General features: G+C 54.6%; 1 protein-coding gene and 1 long non-coding RNA gene across 4 annotated transcripts in view; one reads left to right on the top strand and one right to left on the bottom strand.

The window, feature by feature from the left end:
• FLI1 (Fli-1 proto-oncogene, ETS transcription factor) overlaps positions 1 to 13,302 on the bottom strand; it is a 136,710-nt gene extending 123,408 nt beyond the window's left edge. The window contains exons 1-2 of one of the 3 annotated variants that reach the window (XM_047752689.1): positions 13,080 to 13,302; positions 11,779 to 11,886 (exon numbers count right to left, since the gene is read on the bottom strand). In XM_047752689.1, the coding sequence (XP_047608645.1) occupies positions 11,779 to 11,844 (66 nt within the window). In that variant the 5' untranslated portion in view covers positions 11,845 to 11,886; positions 13,080 to 13,302. Of the gene's footprint in view, positions 1 to 4,368; positions 4,662 to 11,778; positions 11,887 to 13,079 lie in introns of those variants that run through there. The other 2 variants (XM_047752690.1, XM_047752691.1) reach the window with 2 other exon arrangements.
• Positions 4,695 to 7,014, top strand: LOC125110983 (uncharacterized). The gene is made up of 3 exons (XR_007130785.1): positions 4,695 to 4,956; positions 5,087 to 5,675; positions 6,595 to 7,014. It is a non-coding gene; the product is annotated as an uncharacterized LOC125110983 (long non-coding RNA).
• Positions 13,303 to 15,547: the final 2,245 nt, after the last annotated feature.

Genomic DNA, 15,547 nt, shown 5'->3' with positions numbered 1-15,547 from the left:
GCCTCAGTCTCCCTTTCTGTAAAATAAGGATATGGAGTTAAATAATCTCTACAGCTTTTTTTTTTTTTTTGTAGACATTATTCACAAACAAAATGAGATTCACCACTTGGTAACTCCCTGAGGGAGACGATTCTACATGGTCACAGGGACAGACAAACAGACACAGCAGGTCTTGGCCAAGTTCTCAGGCATCCAGGTGATAGGAAAGTTAAAAGGTACAGGTGGGGCAGTGGGTCACTCATCAAAGGGAAGGCGGGCTCCACTGTAAACTGTTCCTGAGCATCCGTCCCTCTGTTGCTTTCTCTTGGACCCCATGCTGAAGTTTCCCAACTGAAGAAGCGCTGTCCTGTCGGCAGGAACGTGTGGCCTGGGCCCACCTGGCTCAGAGACTTTGCTGGTTTTCAAAATCCCATTTGCTCTCCCACCACGGCGCTGGTTGTGTGGTGCTGCTGCGCCTTCCTGAGGTAAAGGGTGAAAGCTAACAGTGTCTCTATGCAACGGGGGCTTGCTGGGTGCATCCCCCCACCCCCACCCCTGGCCATTCTGGCCGATACAACGCCATCGCTATTGCTTTCAACCCCCTGACCTGCTCTGTTGATCAGAAGTTGTATGACCTTAGACATAGGATTATTTACTTCTGCATCTGCCGCCTCCACTAGTGTGTAAATTCCAGCAGGCATTTTTTTGGTCTCTTTAGGGCCACACTGCAGCATATGGAGGTTCCCAGGCTAGGGGTCAAATTGGAGCTACAGCTACCAGCCTACACCACAGCCACAGCAATGCCAGATCCTTAACGCACTGAGTGAGGCCAGGGACTGAACCCACAACCTCCTGGTTCCTAGTCGGATTCTTTTCCGCCGCTTCGCCATGACAGGAACTCCACCAGCAGGCTTTTGATCCCTGTTTTACCCTCAACACATGAAGCAGAGCCTTGGAACATGAGAGACACATAAATAATATTTGTGGCATTAATGAACTATGAATGTAATATAAGAAATCTAGACCTACTTTTCTGGCCAATCAATTGCCCGCAAGCCTTGTCCCCATGGAGAAATTCTACTAAGGGTACAGTCAATGAAGGTGCCAGAATTTCTTGAAGCCTTACTGTGACTTACTAAAAGAAAGTATTTGGCCCCATTGTAGAGATGACAAAGCTAAGACTCTGGGAGCTTAGTGCCCTGCTATGGGGCACACAGCAACAGAGCAGCAGAGCTGAGAATGAACCTGAGTTTTCTGACTCCAAGTCCCTGGTGGGTTCATTTCCCTATTTCATTCACCACATCTACATCTTCTTTGAGGGTCTCCATCTTTACTGGTACCCTGTGCATTGATGGAATAAAGGTTCTATCAATATAATCAGTAGCTACAATGGAAGACTGCCTAGAACTAAAACGTAGTTTTTGAAACCGAGTCATTCTTCAAGCAGCAACCAGTGTCATGTACTTTTCAACACTGATACTATCACCACGGGGAGCGGGGCGGGGCAGAGTGTTGTTTAATGTTATAGGTTAACTTGTCTGTGGCAAAAAGAGTAGAACGGCCCTGCAACTTTTGGTGCCCCCAATGTGATGCTCAGAGCCTTCCCAAGAGACATTCCTGGAGAGGAGAAGAGAGCATGATACAGAAGGACTTACTATAACAAGGGTGATGAGGTTGAGGTTGAGATTTTGTAATCACATGAAGTTGTGCAAAGTATGCTCAGAATAAAACACTTCTGCAAGGAAACCCTGACTTCCCTGGCATCCTGGATCACATAGCTCCCCAGTGCTGAGACCCAGGGCTATTTTGAAATATAAACATGCTTTATACATGAGGAAGCAACATGCAGATGCATGAAAGTGAGAATTCACATCTCCGAATTAATCAAAGAGGATTTGATTAAGGCCATCCAAGGCCATTCAAACTGGGAACGGGTCTACAAATTCAAGGTGAGATGTAGTGTCCTAAGACCAGTCTGGAACTGGACTTCGTGGACATATAGGTACATGCGCTTGCAAGAGCAGACATTCATGACATTTTAGGAACTGAAAGGATTGGAAAGACACTATTGTAGAAGTGATTCAGACCTACCGTTTCATTTTTACAGTCTTAAGATCATACTGGCTTAATGGAATGCACATCCTCACTCAGAGACCAGAAGTCCACTGGCCTGTCCTTGTCCACTGTCTTCTCCAAACCCAGTGCCTGAACCACTGTGAAGTGGGGTCTGGGAACCCCGAGATCCGAAGGTCACACATGAACAGAAAACTGTGGCTTTCACACAATTTAAATATCAAAGTATACACTAAAGACTCCATCCTTCAGAATGTTAGGGAGTGAAGAAGACAGTTTGAAAAGCCACGGTTCTGTTGGTGGGTCTCATAGCCAGGCAACCTGGATCAGAGACAAAGGTTTTCAGGGGGGCGGGGGGGGGTCCCCCCCGCAGTCTGGATGGACTCGGGTGCTCGGCACCCACAGGAGAAAGAAGATCATCACTCCCGTCCCTGGCACGAAGCTCCAGGGTCCTGGTCTATGCCTGTTCTCATGGCCTGCCATGCCAATCCCTGAGCATGTATCTGAAGAGGTTAGCACATCCTGGGTACACAGACCACAGCTTCCTCCCTACCCTCAGGGCCTGTGCTAAGAGATCTGAACATCAGGGAGATGTTGCTTCACTTCTCCTAAGGGTGTCCACATCAAGACCCTGGAGCTGTGTTACCACCCTTCCGGATCAGAGGGGAGCCTTCTGGGTAAGTGGCAGGCATCCCCATGTAACGAGCAGGAGCCTTCCAGAATGGAGCATCTTATTGACACCACAGAGACAGCGACACTGTATGCACATACCAACAAGAAGAGCAATAGGCATACAATGACCAGTGACCACCTTCCCAGAGGAATCCCCTCTCACCCACTCCTCACCCACACACTTTAAACTTGAGGAACTCAGACTCACATAGGCTCCCTTTAACCCATTACAATCAGTTATCTCATCTCCAGATTTTCAAGTTCCTGCTGTTGGTGCCTTTTACTTAAGTCAGCATATTTCAAACTTTCAGAGAAAAAAAAAAAAAACCCTTAGAAAATAAAAACCACTACCCCACCCAAATGATAAAAATCTTTTGAATTCTCCAAGCCCAACATCTTAGCCTCCTCTTACTCAGCCCTGAGCAAAGACTTGATTCCTCTGGGTTCTGGGAATGGCGGGCTCTGCCAGTCCCCACCTCACCAGCCTAATAGTTTTTCCAGACCGACTCAGGCTTGGTGTCCTGGGACAGCCTCGCAGCCAACTCCTGGTCCCATTCATTCCTCTCGGTCCTCTAAGGCCAGTCACATTAGGGGGTGTCCCTCCTCTGTGCTCTCGGCCCCACTTCCCTCTTCCAGAGGCAGCAGGCAGCCAACCCTCAGGCAGAAGCCCTGAGAAGCCTTCGGTGAAAACCAGACCCTCTGGGCTGCACTTGGCAACCTGGACGCAGGCTTGAGGCGTGGGGTGAGGGTAGGGGTGGGGGCTAGGAGTCCGCCGGGCAGTAGTCGAGGCTGCCGGCTCAGAGCCGCTCTCTTTCGGAGGAGCGGCTCTGCAGGCGCAGAAGCCTCTTCGAGAGGTCGGCAGGAGACCTGCCCCGGGACTGGTGCAGCCTCGGAGCGGAGTGCAGGAGCCGGACGCGAGGAGTGGCGCGGACCGGCCGGGAAAGTGATACCCCGGCGGAGGAGTGGCGAGGCCGGCCCATTAGTCCTGGGGAGCCGGCAGCTCCCGAGCGCCGAGAACCCGGCACCAGAAGCGCCAAGAGGAAGGGAAACTGGCCCGCGCTGACATGTAAACAGGGCTTCCATCTGGAGGAACTCGCTCGCACAGACCCCTAGACACACTCACTTGCACCCAGATCCGTCTGCAACCAATCCACTTGCCCGCCCCTGGGCCCACCCTGCAGGGACTTAGGCTGTTGGCGACTGCCTTCCCGCCCCCGCCGCCTTCGGCCTCCGGGGAGAGAAAGCCGGCCGCCAAGGCGGGTGCCCAGCGCAGGGGTCCGGGTGCCTGGCTCGCAGGGTGGGAGTGGTGGCCCCGGAGGTCTCTGGCCCTCGGCTGCGATCCGCGCCGGGCTCCCGGAGTTTCACGCCGCCGCCCCCGCCCGCAGCCCCGCCGGCAGCGCGGTGGGAGGGGGCCGGCTTCCACTTTGGGACCAGGGGTGTCGGAGAGACCGCCTTGCCGGGGACCCCGGCGGGTCGCCCCCGCCTGCGAGACCCGCCACCCGAGCGCGGGAGGAAAAGCCGGGGCGCGGAAGGAAGGGAGAGTGGCCACGTCTTCCGGGACCCCGGAGCTCCGCGCCCAGCCTGCCCGCCGCCTCGCCTCCCAAGCCAGCCCCGCCGCTCCGCGCCCACTGCCCCGTCGCTTACCTTAATAGTCCCGTCCATTTGGCCAAGTCTGCAGCCGAGCCCCCCAATATTCCACACATTGACCCGGTTACAGCCTGACCTCGCAGCCCCTTCGGATTAGCCCGGCGCGGCCTCTCTGGCGCCCTGGGCCCTCCCTGCGTGCCCCCCGCGAGCGCCCTGCCCTCGCTCCCCTGTGCACGTTTGTTGTTGTAGCGGAGCGAAAAAGAGACAGTTAACCGGATGAAACTTTTTTTCAGCTAATTTTGGGAAGTGACTTCACTTTGCGAATGGGGAGGAAGTCCTATCTCTCTCTCTCTCTCTCTCTCTCTCTCTCTCTCTCTCTCTCTCTCTCTCTCTCTCTGTCTCGCGCTCTCCTCTCTCTTCTCTTCTCTCCCCTCTGGTCTCCCTCGTCTTCCCTCCCCCCCCACACCCCTTCTTCCTCCCCTCGGCTGCTCCTGCTTTTCGCATCACACACACTATATAAATATACGCGGAGATGCCCAGATACATTCATGCGCTGCGCACACAGGATACTTGCTCCCGGGAGATAAGAGCGAGCTAGGAACAATGCCGGGGTCCACGCCCGGCGCCCGCGCCCTGATTCCCGAGGTCCGCAAGCCTCCCCCCATCACCTTTGCCCAAAGTCCAACAACAAACGCCTTTGGCCTCCTTCCTTTTCCCGGGGCTGTTGGCTGAAGGTGGCCCTCCTGACTCATTCACTTTCCGTTTCTTCCCACAGATACGTTCATTAATGCTTTTTCCAGCCGGAGACAAATTTTGGGGGGGGGGGGTGCAGAAGAGTTTACTCGGGCTGGGGATAACCTGGAGCCTACTGTCCTGGAAGACCTGGACGCAAACCGAAGCAGACCAACCATTAAAAAGTGCATCCAATGGACATTCTTCCACTCGGGCCCTCGACTGCGGAGTCGCGCAAACTCCCGGAGCGGCTCACGCAACTACGCGGGCTCCTGCGGTTTCGGACGGAGCTCGGCCGTCGGGGGCGGGGACTCGGCTCCCAGCGCGCGGTTAGCGGAGGGACGCCCTCGGGGCGGTGCGCGCCGGTCCCTCAGCTACTGGAGAGCTCCCGGCTCCGGGATCCGCGGCACCCCAGGCCACTTATCCGCGCCATCTAGGGTCAAACCCCTCGCGCATACCCCGACCCAAGGGCCCAAACCCTTGCGCCCGGGCGCCCGGGCCAGTGCTGCCTATGCAGTGCCACCTTTGGCCCCAAGAAACCTACGGTACAGCGAGACGATCCCTCCAGGCTGTCCGGCAGGTCTCCAGAACACAGCTTGCAACATCCCCGCACCGACCCAGACCTCTCCCAGGTGAGACCCCCGGGCCTGCGCTCCAGACCATCATCCCCACCGCGCCACGGAGGCCAAGGTCCCCACCGCCCGCCTTTTCAGTCCCCGCCACCCAGAGACCTCCCCGGTCCTCCTGCAGTGCCGCCGCCCGCTCCGTGTGGGGCAGCCTCAGGAGTCCCCGCGCAGAGGGAGGACCGCCAGGCGCTCTCGGGCTGACTCCCTTGTCCCCGACCTCCGAAACAGGTTACCTTGTTCACGCTCTTTCCAGACCACGCTTTGGACTTTTTCACTTTTATTTAAGAGTCCACTCGGGGAAGAAGGGTAAAAAAAATCCAGAGAAGATCCGAGTCAATTGGAAAAAAAAAAAATTCAAAAGGGTGTCGGCCAAAAAAAAAAAAGTGACATTAATTCTTTATTTCTTCAGCAGCAATTGAGCCCCAGAGAGCTCGCTGGCCTCCCTCCCTCCCTCCCCCCGCCCCCCTCTCGAAATTAGTCTCATCAATTCAGCTCCAATTTTGGGTTCGAATACAGACACGGGGCTGAACGTGACCAGACCTGGAGTGGCGGGTGCAGCCTGCCAGCAATTGAGACTCGGTGTGTGTACGGGGGAGTGGGGTGGGGGGATGGGGTGGGATGGGGGCCGAGCCGGCCCCCCCACCTCCTGTCTGCTTCTCAATCCAGGGGTCTGCTCGGGGGCTCCCCTGGGACCGCCACATCTGGTTACCGCTAGCGGGGTCAGTCCCCCCCTTTGCCTGGGGCCACCAGTTCTGGAGTTCAATTAAAAGAAATCAGGCTTAACCCTTTCCTCCCCTCAGCCTGCCTCCCTCGCCCTCTCACTCTTCCCTTCAGCGTTTCCACATGCTTTCCAGAGAGGAAAGAGGTTAAAGGGAAAGGAAGAATGAATTACATCCTTTCAAACCCCAAATTGTTTCCTTTTCAGCCCAGACTCTGTCGACCTTCAAATGACAACAAGGCTTTCAGGAGGGAGCAGGGAGACTGCTTCCCACCAGGACCTGACCAGAAACCCGGCACCCTCAGCCTCATTCTCCCTCTTTCAGGCAGAAAGACCGCCAATCTACCACAGGAGGCCCCCTTCTCGGTGCTGGGCAAACACTGAGGTCATTAATGGCCACCCCAGGCCAGGCAGTGGCTCCCCCTTCTAGGGCTTGTGAAGGCACCTCTGTGGCAAAACATTGGCCAGGCTTCTCTTTCCAACTCCTCTTCTGCCTGGCAACTACCTGCCTTCACTGCTTTGATCAGTAAGTCACCCCAACGTCCCTAGCATCCTTGCCTCTCCTCTTGGGAGAACTCCATGTGGAACTAAATTAAAATGAGGACTTATCCTCCTGTTTGAACTGTGGGACTCATGAGCACTTTCTGTTTCTGCCTTAAAACCAAAGCAATTGTGTAATTTGGAAGTTGGGGGTGGGGTGGAGAGAGGCTGTCATTGGCAGAGCTGTCACCCCTTAGTGACTCTGACTGGCATTGGTGCCTTAGCTTTTGGTATTTACCAGCCCTTCCATGAGAAGCCCCTGTCCATTCACAAAGACCTCCACCCAGAAAGAAAAGCCCCCCCCCCCCCAATTCTGAACAGCCCCCTGAAGGAACCTGAGATCCCCTGCAACTCGTGTTGACATGGCAGTGGGCAGGTCTGCCCACTTATGTAACTCTGGTTTTGATGCCCTACTCCACGGCTGCTGCTGCTTTTTTAAATCCCGAAGGGGGAAAAAGTCCTAACCAAACACAACAGTAAACAAGTCTGCCCTGTTTAATGTGGTTACCACCAGACATCTGGAAAGATGGTTTGATCCTGGCAGCTCACATTGTTTTCACGAGCCGCCAAAGAGAATATTTCGAATGTTTGCATTGAGACAAATTGATAGAGAGCCTGTGGTGAGACGGCTACAGATGAAAACTGTCTTAGAGTTGGGAAGAGGGGGAAGCCTTCCTCCTCTCTCCCCTCTCCCTCCCCTTCTCTCCTCTCACCCCTCTCCCCCTTCCCCTTTCTCCTCCCCCTCCTCGCCAGTCACTTGGCCCAGCTAAGGGCTGGTTACCCCAGCCCACACACTAGCTCACACCCTCTTTCCTGGCTCACCAGAGAATGGCCTGCTTCTCTCTTTCCCAGACTAGGCAGGGCTGGTGCCCAGGAGCTGGTGCCACCGGCTACCATCCTCCCCACTCCGCTAGCCCTGGCTGTTATCAAGAGTGTCGGGGAAAGAAGCTTACAGCCAAGGGAGCTGGGCTAGCATTTAAAACAAAAGCTATCAACTTGGGGGGGGGGTGAGGGGGGAGACCAACCAAACAGCCCACCACACCTTTCTAAGTCTCAGGTCACTTGTTAAAAGCAGGCCCACGGGAGCAAATATTCCGGAAACCTTTGGACTTGGAGCATTTTCATTGCAACTGCGGTGGGATGACTTGCCTTGAACCATCCGCACTTGACAATATTTTCAAAGATGCGGAAGTCCTGCTTCCCCCGGGAGGGGAGCGGCGGGGTGAAACGTGTCTTGGCTGGCTCAATGTCAGCCCTTTTGACCCGGTCAAGACTTTCCAGACGCAGCTTCCCGGGCTTCTTTGGTCCCAGCCCTGGGTTGGGGGTGGGAGGACGCGACAAAGGGAGCCTGGTCCCTGGGGTGCCTCCAGACCCCAGGACGGCCAGTCACTTGAAACCCCGAAAGATGCCAGGCTTGGCAGAGCTTCTCGGGCGGATCCTTCTCCCTTAGTCCTCCCTCCTCCCGCCCCTCGCGTCCAGCGGCCGCCGCGGGTATTCGAGCTGGCAAGGGGGTGGGGGAGGGGGCGCGGGGGAGGGATGGGCAGGCGAGCGCCAAAACTCCAGACTGCACAACTGCAGCTTCAAGTGTCTGGCCCCTCGCTCGAGGCCATAATTAATTTGAGATTTATTTTTATTGGAGAACTCGAGTCTCGTCTGACCTTAGCCAAACAAGGCAGCTCGAGCCGCCCCTGGATGCGCTTGAATGCCGGGGAATATTTCTGCAGGAAGGCTCTGCAGGCGCGCCTGCTTTGAATTTGTTTCTCAGACTTCATCTACTCACAGATTGAAGGAAGATTTAGAGCCTCTGCTCGCCCTGCCCGCTCCCCACGCTCGTTCTTGCCTTAGCGCCAAGAGGGTTCAAAACGCTACGTGGGAGGCCGCGGCGGCGGGAGGGCCCGGGAGGGGGAGGGTCTCTGCGCCCCGAGCCCGTGGCGCTCAGGGGCCGGGTCCCCAGACCACGCGGCGTCGAGGAGGAAATCCCAAGGGAGTCGGAGGCAGACCAGAGAGCTCAGGCTGACAAGAGGTGGAGACCAGCCAGGTGCCGGGACCCTCACCCAGTGGCGGCGCCTAGATTGGGGGGGGGGGGGTTGGGGGAAGGGAGAATTCAGCCGCTCCAATCTCCAGCCGCCCTGCCTCCCAGCCGCCCCAAACGGCGTTTAAAGTACAGACCTGCGTCCTTGAAACGACGTTTCAGGACCTGCCGGCCAGATGCTGCCCCTGGGCCCTGCCGCTGTGAACATTCTGGGCCACCAGCCTCTCTTCGTCTGGTGGGGGGTGTCTCCCCCAGAATGCAGCGTGGGCTGAACCAGCAGGCTGGCTGGTAGGGGAGCGAGAACAAGGAGTCTGGGAGACTTGCAAAGAGGGCAAGTGGAGGACCCTGCCAGTCTCGAGTGGAGCGGCGAGGGGCCTTCAGGGACGTGCTGCTGGCGCTGAGATTGACATGTGCTTTGCCCAGTGCGGGCATCTTCCGCGGGCTTGACCAGAGTTATTCCACCGGGTCTCCTGCCCCTCCCCAATATCTTCAAGTGGAACGTCCCGGTTGAACTTTCCCACTGGGAACACACCCCACCCCACCCCCCAAACTAGGGTTTGTATACCAGCTCTGCACTTACCAGCTCTGTGGCCCTGGACAAGTTCCTTAACCTCTCTGTGCCTCAGTGCCCTCTTCTGCACTTTGGCGTTATAATAGGATCTACCTCAAAGGACTGTCGTAAAGATGAAGCGAATGTTTAGAACTTGCCTAGCATTCAGCACAGCTTGGCCCTTATTATTTGCACCTGGCTCTGCCCTTGCAAGCGGTGCTACATTAACCTCTCAATGCCTGTTTCTCATGTGCAAAATGGATTGCCTCCTACGGTTATTAACATTAAATAAATTAGTGCAGATACAATGCTCTCATTCCTTTTCACCTTTTCCTTGCTTTTTCCAGCCTCAAACCCGCCCAACACGCTCTCCTGAGCGTTCCTCCCTGAGTACTTGGAAGCGAGATCGCTGCCCGGGTGGAGTGGGTACCCTCAGTTCTCCAGGGCCCTGCTCGCCTTCTGGCTCCTGGGGCCTGGGCGCCAGGGCCCGCGGTGTTTGTCAACAGCCTCTGAGCCGAGTGCCTGGGGCGGAATGACAGAGGCTTGGCAGCCAGTGACTGTTTGTGCCCCTCTGGCAAATGGTAGGCGTAGGGAGCCGGCGGAACAGACCCAAGATTGTCCTTGCCACGCGAACCTTTCGCCGTCATCAATGCACTCCTTTGTGCAACAATACAAACTTTGTGGCTGCTGAAAAATCCATTTTTTCCCCTTGAAAAGAGCTCCTGCGGCGAGCGGCTCCCCTGGCGGCCACAACTCGTAGACTGCCGCCCCTCTCCCCCTCCCCCAGCGGTTCTCTCCCCTAACCCAGGACCGTTTGCTTTCTTTCTGGCCCTTGGCCTCAGTCAAGCTCCTGGGTTCCCTTTTGTCCCTCGGGGTTCGTCATCCCCGAGGTTTTGGGTGTCAGGTGTGGGCAGACTCTGGGGTCCTCGTGAACAGGAGGGAGACCGAAGCTCCCCGTCCCCTGCCCTTTACAGCCCTCTGGGCAGAGACCGGAGTGGAAGCTGGGTTATCTGTGCCCTGGGTCCTGGGAGCGGTTGGGCGGGAGGGCTTACGCGGCGTCCTTAACCTCTCAGGAAACCTGGACGCCGCGAACCCGAGCGCGCTCTACTCTGTGTGTGCTCTGCCACCTCCTGGGAGCCGTGCGTCCACCCCTCCGTTCACTGATTACGCATCCATTGAGTCACTCATTTTTCATTCATTCATCACTGGTTGATAAACACCCCTTCCCTGCCAAGCCTCCAAAACCTGGCTTCCCCAAACTGACTATAGATTCCAGACCATAGGCAGGGGCCAGAAGATGCTACCTTGTGTCAACAAATTTCCCTTGAGAGAAACAGGAGGAGGGTTGGTTGCATGATTGACGCGCCCCAATAAGACTCGAGAGTTCCCATTCCATCGAGGTACACGGGCGCCTGCAGACAGCCACACCGCCAGGCTGTCGCTGTCGCTGGACTGTGAGCAGGGGGCTGGCGGGGGTGGGGGGTGGGGCTCCGGGCGGAGTTTCCGGAAGGAGGGGGCGGGGCCGGGACCTAAGGAGGTGGGAGTGGGTTTGCCCGGCCGCCGAAGTCCTTCCTTCTCCAAGCGCGGAAGGCTTTGGTCCGCTACCCAGAAGCAGGGAGGTAGCGCCTGGGCTGCGAGCTGCGAGAGAATCGCGCCATGGTCCGTACACCGAGCGGGTCCCCACCCTCGGCCCCGCCCCGCTGGCGGATTTTCATTAAACGTGTAACCCAGATGTCCTGGCCTTGGTTTGTTTACATTCTTGGGAACTGTTGTGGAAAAGGAAAGAAAAAGAAAAAAAAAAAAAGCCAACACCCTTTGATATACTGTTAAATATAGGAATCTGTGCTATCGAGGCGCCGGTGGGGCCAAGGAGGGTGGGTTTGAGGACTAGAGGGTGTCAAATCCGTGGAAGAAGCGAATCGCGATCACTCACCCGTCCCCACATGCACACACGCTCACACCTTCACACTCGCGTCCACACAGACCCTTGACTCGGGGAACCTGCTGTGCGCGCCACACATTGGGAGCCAGGCCCCCAGTGCCTCAGCTTCCCTGCACGACCTTCACCAGGCTTGTTCACATCGATTCCTCAAACAGAATTGGCCCAGACCCTTGTCCTCAGAGGATCTGCACAACCTCATCTGGTCTCGTGCCCTTTGCTCTAGACCTTCCCGAGAGCGCCGCCGCTCCCCCATCTCTTTTCTCTGGGAGGGACAGAAGGGACCATGGTGGTGTGTGTGCGCGGGGAGGGGAGGTTGGGGGTCATTACCTGTTTAAAGACGCTGTCATGTCTTACCTTGACGTAAGACGACGTGTCAGGGACTGTCTGGAACATTCTGGGTTGGTGAGGAGGTGTCAGGAAGGCCCAAGAACCAACCTGGATGGGAGAAACCTCAGTCACCCACGAGTCGGGGATGGTGAAGCAGGAACGCAATGGGAGATGACAGAAGAGTGGGGGGGGGGGGCTTCCTTCCACCTGGACCAGCGAGGGAGGATAAAGCACGGGTACCCGCGCCCTCCTGCATGTCTATCCCCTAGGCTTCAGGCTAAGGAGGTGGTGAGAGCCAGCTCTCACTGTTGAGTCTCTTTCCTGCAGTCCTGTAACCGTCTTCCACCTGTAATCCCATTTGGAGACATCTGTCTCCCCCAGGCTCTGGGTAGTTTCATACATGGGGACAGCGATCTGTCCCCACCAGAGGGGACAGTAACCAGGAAAGAGGTAGATGTCCTTACCCATGAAGCCCAAGGTCCCAGGGAACAGCTACTTACAGAGTTGCCAACGCTCGGGCAGCTCTGCCAACATCAGGGCACAGTCCTTTTGCCTGGCTCCCCCACAAGCCCTAGGACTTCCCGGTGGGGGACAGCTTAGAAAGAAGCACCTGGCTCAAGGTTCTGAGGTCTCCGGAGGCCTCTTTCCCAGAGTGCACCCCTCCCCTTTTCTGAAAGAAAACACTTTTTTTTTTCTTCCCAAAGACCAGGAATGAGGTGGCCTCATTTTTAGTGGCAGGGAGGTAGTGTCTGAGGGCTGACTATTTGGGCTGAAAGGCATAAAAATCTACCCTAAGATGCCAGGTGCCGCCTGCGTACGTCTCTCCCTCTCCTCGCCAAGTCTGGCAGCCGTCTCTCTCCTCTTCCTTCCCTCCCTTCTCTTAAACCACCTCTAACGTGGCAGGGTGCAGCTACTACGGCAGCCAATGTGTTTCTGATAAAACACTTTTCTCTCCACTAACAAATTCCAGCTTTTTGGCTCCTGAAGCCACAACAGACACATGAGTGCAGGGACCAGGTACTTTTCTCCAGGCTCCTAGATTCCCATTCACTGTTCTCCCTGGTGCTTTTGCTCCAGCGTCTCCCCATTTTCTTGGAAAGTTCGAGTGAAATTTGCAAAAAGAGTGGGCAAGAGGTAGGGAGGGAAAGGACAGAAAAGAAAACCTGGGAGAGAATGAGAGAAAGAAAGAGTCCCAGAAAAGCCTTGCATTTCCCGGCTGCAACTAGAGCAGACAGCCCGGCAGAGGGCTCTGCCTTGGCCCCCTACCCCCACCCCCAGATCCCACACAAACGAACACCCACCTTAGACACCCCTTCCTGCTCCGCCAGCAGGAGCCGGATTTCTGCACCTCCAGGGTGTTCAAGCTCTTGGAGTGACTCCTCTGTACCCAGACTCCCAATCCTTGGCAGAGTGGAATTAAACCCGCTGGCTGCCTAGAGTCGAAGTTTGCCTTTCTTTTCAGCGTATCCAGGCGGCCTCAGCCCCTGCACATCCTACGGGCTGCAGCAGCCACTCAGGTCTGCCTCTCTGGCTGCCTCTCTCCAGCGCTCTCCGCCCCACTCCCTCTTCCTCTGTCTTTTCCCGTCTTTTAATTTGATTTCCGTTTTCTTATCAATATTTCAACTGCTGTCTGATGAATTGTTCTAATAGCTACCCATCTGCCCCCAGCTGCTTTTCCAGAAACCTCCCTGTGTTACTAGGAAATGTCAAGGATCACCAGAACCCAGCACATATCATAAATGTAAAGTCATACAGCCCTGTCAAGCCAGGAGGAGACGTGGAAACCCGGGCCTTCTTTAAGCTGAGTATTTAGTTTGCAGTGGTTGCAATGCAAATAATTACTCTTTACATTTAAACGGTAGGAGTGAAATAGAATTCGCTTTTTTCAAGCCCTTAAGTTTTTCCCCCTTAAAGTTATTCTTTTCTCTTATTGGTCCTCACAGGCGCGTAGCTCCTACTGACAGCATCTATAAGGGCAGGGTGGATTGCAAGTGTTAGAGAGCCAGTGCGATTTTGAGGTTTTGATTTTAAAACATGCACACATTTATAAATACTGTTGCTCTAATGCAACATTATAAATCAACTCTGCTTCAATTAAAAAAAAAAAACATTCCTGCCTAGGGGTTGTATCTGGGTCCTCAGACTTAGGTTTTCTTGAAATTTGGAATGTTGCTTATTTCTTCACCTCTACTCCTAGACCTGGACTTGAAGGCGCCTCAGAGCTGCAGGTTCATGTTCACGGTTGTTCTTTTGGTTGCCCGATCCAGGGCCATTCTCCGCAGACTCGGCCTGGCTGGCAAGTCCCACCAGGCTGGCATTTTCACACCCTGGGCCCCCCCTCTCCAGAGTCTCCTGTGAAAGGGAACTGCTCACCAGGCCCCTCACCCAGAACAAATTAACCGGTGTGGGGGAAAGCAGAGGTGACTGGTGAAAATAGTGTGTGTTGGTTCCTAAGAATGAGAATCTGAGAATTGGCCTCCGCTTCTCCAGCATCTGCATCCCCCTCCTCTTCCTTCCTTATGTATCCAGATCTCTGACAGCTTCGGTTCTGTCGGGACCCTAGGAAAATATTGAATACCTGCTCCCTCTTCTGTCTCCCCCGACCCCCATCTCCTCCCTTCCAACCAGCTCTGGAAATTTCTGACCAAAAGGCAATTGCTGGGATTCCATTTCTGGCGAGAGCACACTTATCACCCAGACCTCCCCACGTGGGGGGTAGGAACACTGGGGGCAGGGTTATTCATTATTTCCTTCTCAACAATATCCCGATTTTTCTCTCCGTCCCTCCCCCAAAGCTCAACATATTGAAACATTTTGCTGCTTAATAAGAGCAGCCGGGAGAGCTAGGAGGTGAAAGGCCAGCCCGGGACCGTGACTGGGGCTGCCAGGGCTCAGTGCTGACTGCCAGGCTGCTCCCGCCCAGCACATTCCTGGCCACTGCTTAGGAAAACAAGATGGGGCTGGGGAGGGGAGGGGGCTGAGATACCAGAACCACAGCCCCGTATTTCTGTTCTTGGGATTTGGGAAGAGCTCATCTTCCCTCCCAAAGGAAATAAACATATTCCACGCAACGAAGAATAAAGCAAAAGTTGTGACTATCAGATAATCGTCCTACACCAATGTCATGCTTTGCAAAGGTAAGTTCTTTTTAAGAAAGTTAGAGATTTGAAACAGAAGGCTTCAGCTGTATTAGAGGAGATGAAAATGTAACAACTGGTCTAATTAATACCTCAGCACCCAGAATTGGTTTTTCCGCTATTTTCTTTTTCCATCCCTCCCATTCTTCCTCCTTCTTCTTCCTTTTCTTTCTTAAAAAAATTTTTTTCCTTAAAGTATTATTGATTTAGAATGTTGTGCCAATTTCTGCTGTACAGCGCAGTGACTCAGTTACACACATATATGTATTCTTTTTTATAGTCTTTCTTTCTTCCATGCCTTCCTTTCTCTCCCTACCTTCCTTTCTTTTCTTTTCTTCTTACTTCCTTTTTCTCTCTCTCTTTCTTTTGGCTGTTCCCACATTATGCAAAAGTTCCCAGGCCAAGGATCGAACCCACACCATGGCAGCAGCCCAAGCTGCTGCATTGACAATGTCATAGCCTTAACCCACTATGCCACCAGGAACTCCCTTCCTTCCTTTTCTTGAAGGTGGTCACTAAGAGATCACTTGAGTACCTGCCTCTGGATTTTAACCCATTCTTTTCTATGTTTTCACAGTTTTTATTGCATCCTTGTTTGTAGACATATCTACCCAAGGTTTTCTCCCTTCCTT

Source organism: Phacochoerus africanus, chromosome 11 (assembly GCF_016906955.1).
Source record: "Phacochoerus africanus isolate WHEZ1 chromosome 11, ROS_Pafr_v1, whole genome shotgun sequence".
NCBI classification, from domain to species: Eukaryota; Metazoa; Chordata; class Mammalia; order Artiodactyla; family Suidae; genus Phacochoerus; species Phacochoerus africanus.
The sequence above is the reverse complement of the archived record's forward strand: the minus strand, read 5'-3'. Positions and strand labels throughout refer to the sequence as shown.